General features: G+C 36.2%; 1 protein-coding gene across 4 annotated transcripts; it reads right to left on the bottom strand.

Moving 5' to 3' along the window:
- Positions 1–3,159: 3,159 nt before the first annotated feature.
- Positions 3,160–10,608, bottom strand: LOC149578097 (Ribosomal L5P family protein). 4 transcript variants are annotated; one of them, XR_016364206.1, is made up of 3 exons: positions 9,760–10,608; positions 5,853–5,983; positions 5,455–5,743 (listed from the first exon to the last, which is right to left on the bottom strand). XR_016364206.1 is itself a non-coding variant. In XM_089827503.1 (2 exons), the coding sequence occupies exon 1, from the start codon at positions 10,542–10,544 to the stop codon at positions 9,762–9,764; it is 783 nt and encodes a 260-aa protein (XP_089683629.1). In that variant the 5' UTR covers positions 10,545–10,608; the 3' UTR covers positions 3,160–3,462; positions 9,760–9,761. The 4 variants fall into 4 exon arrangements, 3 of the variants coding, with proteins under 3 accessions (XP_089683629.1, XP_089683642.1, XP_089683633.1); XM_089827503.1 differs by lacking the exons at positions 5,455–5,743; positions 5,853–5,983 and adding an exon at positions 3,160–3,462; XM_089827516.1 differs by lacking the exons at positions 5,455–5,743; positions 5,853–5,983 and adding an exon at positions 3,835–3,854.
- Positions 10,609–11,770: the final 1,162 nt, after the last annotated feature.

Genomic DNA, 11,770 nt, shown 5'->3' with positions numbered 1-11,770 from the left:
TTTGAACAGGTTAAGTCAAGGGAATAGGTTGGGGGAGAAAACTAAAAGAATTTCTTGTAGATTGTGTGTAGTTGGAGAACATGGAGTAGAAGTTTTAAGGGAAATGTTGGAAAACCAAGAGCACTTCTTGTAGGTTGTGTAGTTGAGGAATGTGGAGTGGGAGTTTTAAGGGAAATGTTGGAAAACCACCTATTTGTTCACCCACTCTCTATGCTTGGAGACATCCTTGGGAGGATTTTGGAAAACCACTAGTGAAGGGAGGAAAACATGAGAGAACTCTTGGGATTTTGGCTAAGGCGAGAAGGAGAGCTTAGGAAGGGAGTGGAAGCTTGGTAGGAGAGGGTCCAACCAGCCTTGTGCAAGCTTATAAGAAGGTTAGTATCTCTATCTTGTAGTCCTTGTGGCCATAGTAGCATATTGGTAAAAATGCCTTTGTGTCCATGTGGGATGTTGTTGCAATTTGTGTGGTTGTAAATGTGTTGTGGTGTATTGAATTGTGTAGTGTTTTGGTGTTCTTGTAAGTTTTCTTGGTTTTTTCCTTTGGTTTTCTATATGTGTGTGGGTGTTACAAGGTGAGTCTCACCCTTGGGAGGGAAGAGAACCTTGTTGGGTGAAGGGAGTATCTGAAATAAATGCATTTGGGCTGAGAGTCTCTCCTTGCAAAGGAGAGGGATGCCATATGGGTATCATGGGCCCCATATGCCACATTTGCTTGAGTGCCATAAGGGGAGTCATAAGGGTAAGGAATGAAAGCCTTATGAAGGCATGTGAAATTCTATGTGGAAGCCTTGTGAAGGCATGTGATGGAGTATGTGTAGCCTTGTGAAGGCATGTGTTATTATTTACGTACCCTGGGGACAAGTACCCTACCAAAAAGCCAAGGTTTCTGAGACTAGGACGTCCCCAAGAGGAAGGGACGGGTATGGGACGTGCTCCCGCCATCCCCAGATTGGCAAAAATTGCAGGAGACATCCCCAGTACATGGGGACATTTGGGAGGAATAATGGGAACGACAAGCTGTCCCTAGTACAAAAAGGTGACATCTAGAGATCCCCAACCGTACCAAAAACGATCGGCCGTCCCCGATTTTTTCAAAGCATAAACAAAAAAAATTGAACATGATGAAACTTTATGGCAGCCCTCTAGCCTTTCATATTTAGATTTTCAGATTTTTATGATATTGTTCATGCTAAACTTATATTTAAATATTTTTGTTCACATATTGATATGCATATTGACGATTGAGAACTAAAATCGGTCATTATTTCCTAGATGGCATTCAAATGATGTGTGTTAAGGTTCTATAATGTTTGAAGGACATGCTTTATGCTTAGTTTCATATGAATGACATGTATATTTGCAAACTTCAGTGTATATTTTAAAATTTTCCTATATATATATAGTCGTCCCCCCATCCCAAAAATCACCAAAAAAAATTGTCGCCCCGGAAACCCGTCCTATTGTCCCCCACCGTCCCTATCTCGAAAACTTGGGGGAACATAGGTTATTATATTGCAATGTGGAATTCTCCCCAATGTTCATTTCCACCTTCACCCTCTGAATGGATCAATAGTGATCCTAACTGCAAGCCTTGGTTTCGAGTATTGTGTTGTCATGTGACTTTGTAAATGTATTGTGAAATCTGTTGTGCAATTATGTATGTGTGAGTGGCTGAAATGTATGTGTTTCCCCACCTAGCTAAGGTTCTCCCAGCTTGGGGGTGACCTTGAAAAGGCCTATGGCTGGGAGGAGAGATTTCCATTGGCAGGATGTTTTTCTATTGCAGGTCATTTATGCAGTTCTAAAACTTGAAGAAAGATTATTGCTGTTATATCTATTTGTGAAAAGAGGCCTAATATTTACATTTTGTTTCGTGTATGGGAGAGTCTCTCATTGAGTGTACCCCCACTTGTGTTAAGTGATGAGAAAGTTATGTGGCAGTTTTGTGTGAGAAAAAATGTAATAGTGGAGCTTGTATTTGTTGTAGAAATGTACTTTTCATTGGCTTTTATTTGTTGTAACATATTTATGATTGATAATTTCACTCTCGCAACAGCATGATTGATAATTTCAGATCAATCAAATGGCTTTTCCACGAGCTTGAGGAGGTTAAAAACCAGGTGAAACACATTGAGGCAACAAGGGAAGGAATGGATGATAACAGGAGGACAGATTCGGCTGATAGGCTCACTCTGGCGGAGCAGAGGATACACAATCTGGAAAACTACAATCACAACCTTGCCAATCAGATGTTTTCCTTGTTAAGCTCCATCAACAACAACATCATCTCTCTCAATGGGCTGGATCAAAGACAGAGAAACGCACGATGATGAGGATGGAGATGACAGAGATGAGGCCAGAACGGAGGACAACCCTGCAAAGGACAACTCCACTCCTGCACAAGACCAGGGGAATCCAAGAGGGCAACAGATGGAAATGGAGGAGAATCAACAGGCCTTTGAGGCTGCTCAGGAGATGCAGGATCTGGAGCGAAAGAACGAGGAATAACTCTTGCCTGTTCTTTTGGTTATTGCTGTCTTTTGGCTTTTTGTGCTAGCTTTTGGCCGTGGCTTTGTCTGTTTCCTTTTCCTGGTCTTTTCTCAATACTTTTTCCTTTGGCTGGGCTTAATGCTTATTATCAGCCTTTGAACTTTTACTTTTTTGGCTGGGCTGTCACGCTTATTATCAGCCTTCTTATGTACTAACTTTCGGGTTTCAGGTTCCCTGTAAAACCTGTTTATCTAATCAAAAACATATTTATGTTGTAAAAGCAATAGACTTAAAGATATCCTAGTTGAATAAAATGTACTACTCATTGTTGTTTTGTAAGAAAATGATAGGAAGGAACATTAAATGTTATTTAATATTCTGTTACATATGTTGAAAAAAAAAAAGATTGAAAGAAAAAGGAAGTTAGATGCAGATTTATGTTTCACATTCATAACTTGTAGCATTAACTAAAGTACAGGTTAAATATCATTGAGTTTTAGTTTTCAAGAACTTAGATTGATTAACTTATTAAAAGAAAAAGGAAAAAAAGGTAGAAGACTTTCTGTTTTGTAAATGAAAACGTAAAGTGCAAATTTATTATTATTAGCTTTATTTTAAAAAGGAAAAAAATTAGGTAGAAGACTTTCTGTTTTGTAAATGAAAACATGAAGTGCAAATTTATTATTATTAGCTTTATTTTAATAAGGAAAAAATTATTAGTGTTTTTGAGTTGTAAATTTTTGGGCATGACAAATCTATTGAATCCATCTGATACACTAATAGTGATACTGATATGCATAATGTAGACCATTAAAAGAAATAAAAACTACATCATGCATACCAAATAGGTGTGCTGAACAATAATCTCAGAAATTATCTACTGAATGTGTTGGATACTACCCTCACTGCTTGAAGTCTAGAATTGCTGGACTGAATTGCCTCCTACTATGGGGCATCAATTGGCTGCACATCCTGGTTGACATCAACTTGTGTCAAGACATTGGGCTGTACATCCCTATGTTGCAATTGATGATACTGTCTCAACTATTATGTTGCAAGCATTTCAGACACATGTTTTATTTAAAAGCAACAAATAACTTTACATTAACATCTGCAACTGAACAATTTAAGCCAATGGACTTGGATACATGATCTAGAGCCCCAAGTAACAGAAAGAGGGAAAACCCACAAACCATACGTATTAAAACAAATAAAAACTACATCATGCATACCAAAACAGATGTGCTGAACAATAATCTCAGAAATTATCTACTGAATGTGTTGGATACTACCCTCACTGCTAGAAGTCTAGAATTGCTGAACTGAATTGCCTCCTACTATAGGGAGTCAATTGGCTGCACATCCTGGTTGACATCAACTTGTGTCAAGATATTGGGCTGTACATCCCTATATTGCCATTGATGATACTGTCTCGACTATTATGTTGCAAGCATTTCAGACACATGTTTTATTTAAGAGCAACAAATAATTTTTCATTAACATCTGCAGCTGAACAATTTAGGCCAATGGACTTGGATACATGATCTAGAGCCCCACGTAACAGAAAGAGGGAAACCCACAAACCAATAAATTGAAAATGACAAACCATATAAACTTACAGAGATTACATCACAAATATCCTGCCTTGGGCTCACATAGAAATTTGTGCTCTTTGTTTCTACATACACCATACTCGGTGACAGAAATAATGTGAAAACAACGATATTCAATGGGATCAATCTTTTGCACGATGAGCCTTATTTAAGTGCTACTCTATTTCTTTGCAAAACAGACTGTAAATATGTGGATATAAGGAACAAATTAAACAAAAATCATATTTCCAGAATATATAGCATGCCTAAGGCCATAAATGGTCTGTTATTCACCATCAATTGCTCAAACTTGAGTAATTTGAACAAATTCTAGCCATCTCACAGCTTATGGCTTTTCCCGAATTCCTAGAATTCCAATTTGGCCTTTTGTTGTGAGTTCTCATTTACAAGTAAAATGGCCATTACGTGATGATTCTTAATTCCCTAAATCGTTTCAGTTGTTAGGAACCATCTTGGTCTTGAGCTTCCATGTCTATTTGCTTCCATTAATTTGGCTTATACATGTTAGTGGAGCAGTTGCCTGGGAGAGGAAGAGGTAGTCAGTCCTTCCCATCTTTTCCACGTCCATGGAGCCCACATGGACTTCTTCATTGAATGCTAACACAAAACAATATCAGAGTAAGTTTCATTCAAGACTTTCTCAACAAGGATTCCAATTTGGCCTTCTGTTGTGAGTTTTCATTTATAAGCAAAACGGCCATTGCGTGATGATTCTTAATTCCCTAAATTGTTTCAGTGGTTAGGAACCATCTTAGTCTTGAGCTTCCATGTCTACTTGCTTCCATTAATTTGGCTTAATACATGTTAGTGGAGCAGTAGCCTGGGAGAGGAAGAGGTAGTCAGTCCATCCCGTCTTTTCCGTGTCCATGGAGCCCACACTGACTTTTTCATTGAATGCTAACACAAAACAATATCAGAGTGATTTCATTCAAAACTTTCTCGACAATGCTAACTGTTTCTGTCCTTAACATTCCACATTTGATTGCCCTTGAGTGGCTGATTCCTAACCAGATTAAATACTTATTGATTTTCTTCTGATGGAATTCAAATCTAAGTTGCTGATTCGGATTCTGGTTCTGGTACGGATACGGAGTTCAGGTACGACAATTTTCCCCCCCTTGCAGAATCAGGTTTGTCCGTATATGTGTGTATATATGTTCAATCATCAAAGTTACATATATAAAAAGAAGAGTAATACTCATAATGGCCAATAAAATTATAAATAAATAATTGTATTACTGATATAGTTTCAGCTTACATGCATTACAAATTAACATCAATCTGGACATGATCAATAAACATAACTATGTGCTGGCATTTACAAATCTATCAACAGTAATTTACTCAGATCTACAAATAAAAAAATCAATCCCTGACCTTCAAATGAATTGAAGTAGAATGTGGTTCACTACTGTCATAAAGTAAAGGCATTACATAAACCAATTTTGACTTGAATAATATTACCAAACTGTTGCAAGACACTATCTAAAGCTGATACAAGAGCATGTAAAGCTGATACAAGAGCATGCTGATGATCAAATCAGAAATACATACATAAACTGACCTACTGCCCTGCAGTATTTCTTGAGTGACAAAGAACCCATTAAGTGCCCCATAAGAACCAGTACCAGGACCTGGGCCTAAACAACAGAACCCGGTAACTGAGATTCAAATTAATGGAAATTCAAACTAGAATATATTCATCTTGCTCAAAGCCAAGAATGGACACCTAAACATTACAGCAATTACCTGTTGTTAAGTTTATCTCTGTTTATAAATATTCTCCTCCATTAATGAAATTACTGCCTCCAAATATATTAATTGATGCATATAAATTGTTGCTGGTTTTATCCTTCAATTTATCTCCTGTCCATGCACATCTATGGCATTGCAAACAATTTTTTGAGCGCAACTTTGAACAGGGCATCACTAAAATTTGCAGCTTCAATTAAAGGAAAATTCTGGACATTTTCATCTACTTTTGAATTGGAAAACTTGATTTACAGATATAAGTCTGAGCACCTCCTTATTATTGTTTCAGCTCGAGTCATTGCATTATTACACCTGACATGCTTGTTACAGTTATGCACTCTGTTTTACCAAAATCAATCCTATGTGATAACAGTGGCAGCTACAATGGCAATTCTCATTAAATTTTAGTGCCCAATTGCTTGATAATTGTCTCATAATGTCAGTGGCATAGTGAGCAGATAAACAAAAGCAGTGCTCTGTTTCTTGACACATAATTAACAGTATTTCTAGATGGCATTAGTTTGATCATAGTGTATGGAATTCTTGTAGATTAAACTAGATTGAAGATACATTTAAAAACATTTAGTGCAATTTTAACATCACCTGTGAAGATCTTATACAACAACTTAGCATAGCTTTCGCACAAAATGATTTTTCTTTGTTTTGCAGCGTACAGTTTACAGAAAGGAATTGGGCAGGTTGTCAGCACACATCTCCGTCAGACAAGCTCAGTCATAGCATACACTTATAGTATGTTCTCCCAAGAAACAAATTATGTGCCTTATTTTTCATAATGTACTAGAAACTAAATATGTGCATCGATTCCTATTCACAATTTGATATGGTAGATTAGTTGTGGAAATTTGAGTTCCAAGGAACATTCACTCTTGCAATGGACAACTTAATCGTCTGTGTCACAAAGGAATCCACATGTGTAAGTTGTTGCAAACATTTTTTAGTTAGTACCACAACTCAGAACCAAATCTGCCTGCAACACATACTAACATCATACTAACTCCCATATAAAAAAATTACAGAGTGCATAAATAGAAATTCATCTTCAACAAGAATTTTGCAGCATTACACAGCAGGCATAAAGGTAACATCAGTTTCTTTACAACATGTTCTAAGTTCTAACTACTATGACTAAACCTGTAGCATAAAAGCTCATTGCCTCCAACATAAATATCAGAACATGAATCACATTCAATACAAAATGGAACAGCTTCTTCTCTTTCATACTATATATTTGCAGCTATCTGAATTTGGACCTCTAACTTTCTTGCTTTTATATAATGCAGGCATAAAAGAATCCAGATATATGCACAAGCATCAGCACACCAAACTGGCGCAACTTTTTTTGGCTATTCAACAATGCCTAGAGAACTGAATGCTACCTTAAACCATACTACTAGAACATGTGAATAATTTTGTACTGACAGATTCAGCTTTTACTTTAAAAACATGGACATATTGCTCATTTTGTGATTGTAAAAACAATGCAACAGCTTTCCTTCTTATCACTTCTGGGTCACAAATTTTGCTCCATGTTTTAATTGTACTTGTACTTGCTCATGAACTTGTTTACTGTATTCATATACATTCAATACCAGTATCTAGATTTTGGATATATGACACCTTTTTCAATACTTTCCTTATCACTTCTGCATCACAAATTTTGCTCCATGTTTTAATTGCACTTGTACTTCCTCATGAACTTGTTTACTGTATTCATCTACATTCAATACCAGTGTCTAGATTTTGGATATATGACACCTTTTTCAAGTCACAGCTCACTGCCACAAAATTATCTAACAGTTGTTACATAGCTTTTAGACATAAAAATAGTAAAAACTTTTCCTTTCTGTTCTAATATTAACCGCGAAAAGCCTCACCATATTACACAAAACTCTGTTTCTGACATAAATATAAGAAAACCTTATTATAGACGCATATTACTGCAGAATTCCCACATCTCTGTAACAAATTAACTGGTTTAGAACAACCAGCTTCTTTTACAGTGGTGTTGTCACACCCCCCTTCTCCTAAAGGCAGGGACTCCGGCTCATCAAGAGGCACTCGTATATCTTGTATTCATGGCAAATCCTTTAACAAATCCACCTTGCACATACTCTGTGACAACTGCATTCTATGAGATGACATCTTGGCGGCATTCTGCTATGTCAATGTTTCCACATTCTGCATTTATGTCTGTTGCACCCCTTGCAACTATTACATCTAATAAAAATTCTCTTTTATTAGGCAATAATGGATGTCTAAACCCTCTTGCAGTGCTCCATTTTGGTGCAAAAGGATGTTGGCAAAATGCCCATTTTAATACAGGTGGGAGCATTTGGTTTCCAACTTATGCATGCCAAATGCATTTGCTTGAGAGTTTCTAAAGTCTTTTCAACAAATTTGATCGTGTGTGTAATCTGCAATCATAACATACCCTGAAACCACATTTCCTTGAGACATTCTGCCAAAGAGTTCCTATGTTTCCACATTTACATACATCTACCATTGTAGTTTTGATGAGTGTCTATATGCTATTCCAAAGTGTTCAACTTGTTATTGGATAAATATTATGCTTGTTAAAAGTCCAACAACAAAAATATTGTGCCCCACAACAATGGCGACCATGAGATCACATTCCTTTGACACATTACGCTAAACAAATCACATACTTTATCTGTGGTTCCATATTTTGCATGTGAATCTGCCACAGGGGTCCCCATTCAAACATCTAACAAAAATCTTCTCCTATTCTCCTTCAGCAGATGATATGATGTGTCATAAGAGTGCAAACTAGGAAGATGCTAACAAATATTCATGCTCCTGCACTTTAACTGTGCATCCGCTTGAAACAATGGGGATAGGGAGGTTCCCAACTTCCCAAAAACACTGGAACCTCTGGTAAGTTCCCGATAACTCTTAAAGTGTGAATTTTAAGTATCTCAATCGCCTGAGAGGGGCCTTTTCTTTTTAGAAAAAGCAATAGAGATCCAAATTTATATTTGGGCAAATAAGTTCTAACAGGTTCTTTTGACAGGGAGTAACTATAAGACCACTTCATCAAATAAGTTTTACTGCTCTAAGCTAAAAACTGATGCATGTAATATTTTTCAAATCGCTAGAATAAAATCAAATCATACAGAAAGCCAATGTAAATCCTATTCATGTTCAATTCTAAAATTTGCTCAGAAAATTTATTTACAAACTTCTTCAGACTCACATGGCTTCAACATAGTTGTTAGTAACTTGGTGCAAATACCCAAACATTCTCTGAACTAGACCATTATCTCTTCGCACACAAGTTGCTCCTAAATTCTGCAGAGACGCCTTTCGCAATTTATATTTAACAGTTTCGGCAACTTTGCTCTTCTACAAATCCAGACAACTCCTTCACAGTGCGTGTCAGTTTTCTGACTTAAAAAAGGCAAACTGGGAGATAAGACTCAGTTCATGCACAACGCAGTATGCAAATTTCATGCATCATGCATCGAAGAAATACACAAAATTTTGTTCACAATGTTACTAAATCGAAATAGTCTGAAAAGCTTTAGCTTTGAAAAAGAATTAGACGAACTTTTACGCCAACATTAGACATGAAAAAATGAATTCTTAAACCTGCCTTTGGTAGCGGGTTCTACAGAAACATCGGACCAAGTATCTATATGTGATAGCTACCGGGCTATTGTAACAGAAGCAACTATTAGCAAAGAAAGTTCAAACAGCTTGCAAAAACGTGCACCAAATTTTGTCTGGAAAAATGGGTTCTTACATGGTGATACAAAAAACCTTAGAAAAACAACGATATCCTCCATCTTTCGTACACTAAAACAAATTACAGAAGAAAATGGAGAACTGGTAAAAAAAATGCTAAATCATAAACCTCGCCCACCTCTAAAATGTGATTGGCTTTACATCTCTATCACGGAATGGCATCCCCAACAAAGCTAGGAGCTTCTGAGCCTCGCTATCTTTAGTTGCGGTAGTTACAATGCAAATATCCATTCCCCTTACCCCGCCCGCTTTGGTCTCGTAAACAATCTCAGGAAACACAAACTGTTCTTTTATACCCACATTATAATTTCCATGCCCATCAAAACTATTAGGACTCACACCATCAAAATCCCTCGTCCTGGGGAATGCCAAATTAATAAGCCTGTCCAAGAAATTCCACATCAAATTTCCTCTGAGTGTGACAGCGAGACCCAAAGGCACACCCTCTCTGATCTTGAAATTTGCAATGGATTTTTTAGCCCTGGTTTTGCAAGGCCTCTGCCCTGTTATTAGACCTATATCTTTCATGGTAGATTCAAGTGCCTTGGCATTCTGGTTGGCATCTCCTATTCCACAGTTTACGACAATTTTCGTTATCTTAGGTATCTGCATCTTGTTGATGTACTTGAACTCCTGCTGTAGGATAGGAACCACCTTCGAAACATATTTTTCCTTCAGTGGGGGTGTAGCAATTGGTTGTTGCTCCTCTTCCTGGACAACATCCAAAGTAGAAGATGAAGATGCTGCTGCCGCCACTCTAAATCTAAATGGGCTTTTCTTCTTACATGAAATACTAACTGTTGCAGATGTGAATGCAGGAGAGTACCTGCTGCTGCTATCGAGCATTGGCATGCCTCGAACAGGCAAATGCATAGCGCTCGTCATTGCCATTGCCATTGCCATTGCCTTTCGTTTCAGCCAAACCCCTATCCAACCGTTTATCCACTTCAGCTTTTGATCAAATACAATCTGGATTAATATTGTATTTTGAAAAATAATTAATTTTAAATATATTCAATTTTATAAAATCATTAACATTAATAATGATATTGGGTAGCATTTGTATTAGTGTGCTGGTATTGTTGCTTGTCGTATGTTGCTAGTTTACTATCATTATATCAATTGAGAAATTAAGAGTTGTGTGGTGATTAAAGGATTAAAATTTGTCGATTACAATTTATATAATTAATTTGTGATAAAGTGTATTTGTTGTTAGTTTGGTATTATTGTTTGTTGTATGTTGTTAGTTTAGTATTATTATATCAATTGAGAGTTAGAGAGTTCAGATTATTAAAGGATTGTTTTTACCAATTACAATTTATATAATAACTAGTGTTTGATGTGGTTTATTTTTAAAAATAGGTTTTTAAATTGTGTAATTATGTGTGTACCATAGTTTTATTGGGAAATCATTTTGGGAATCATTTTTAAGGGAAAAATTAAGGAAATATATTTCAAAAATACATAATATTTATGTCTTTCTAATTATTATACTTTTAAGAAAAAAAATTACTATCGTATTTTATTTGATAGAAGAAAAGCCTATTAGCTAAAACATGATAGTAGAAGATTATCTTGGACATATTATAATTGAAAAGACATATGTGTGTGTGTTTCTTTAGTTTTTCCTTTAAAATGTCTCACAATATGTTTTGGTCAACAAATATATATAATATTTATATTTTCTCAATTATTGTATGTCCAAGATAAATATCCTACTATCATATTTTAGTTAGTAGGCTATTTGTTTAAACTTTTCTTCCTTGGAAATTGTCTCGCACTCAAAACTTGTCTGATTCCAATGGTCAAAATTAGACAATTTTATGATCTCGTGTGATTGATGTGATTATGTGGAGTTGTCTCATGTTGAGAATTTTTTCATGTTAAGAAGTTTTCCTACATCAAGAAGTTAACTCATGTTGAAAAGTTGTAAGTTGTGTCGTGGCAAAAAGAGGTTTGCATTTGGTTGTGGTATTTTTCATACAGAAATAGTTTTTGGCGATGGTAAGGATAATTTTCTCAAATTGAATAGACATACATTTTAATTGCTTGTAGGAGAACTAACGGAATAGTTGGAATAGATGTGCACTTTAATTGTGTTGTGTGTTGCTTGTCATATAGAAGTTAAT

Source organism: Cupressus sempervirens, chromosome 1 (assembly GCF_028749045.1).
Source record: "Cupressus sempervirens isolate cs-2001-9-10 chromosome 1, ASM2874904v1, whole genome shotgun sequence".
In the NCBI taxonomy this organism is placed as follows: Eukaryota; Viridiplantae; Streptophyta; class Pinopsida; order Cupressales; family Cupressaceae; genus Cupressus; species Cupressus sempervirens.
Note: the sequence above shows the minus strand (reverse complement) of the source record. Positions and strands in the feature narration are given on the sequence as shown.

Bases quoted from the DNA above. Each gene is read 5' to 3' on its own strand.
- LOC149578097 (XM_089827503.1), bottom strand. From the start codon at position 10,544: ATGGCAATGGCAATGGCAATGACGAGCGCTATGCATTTGCCTGTTCGA.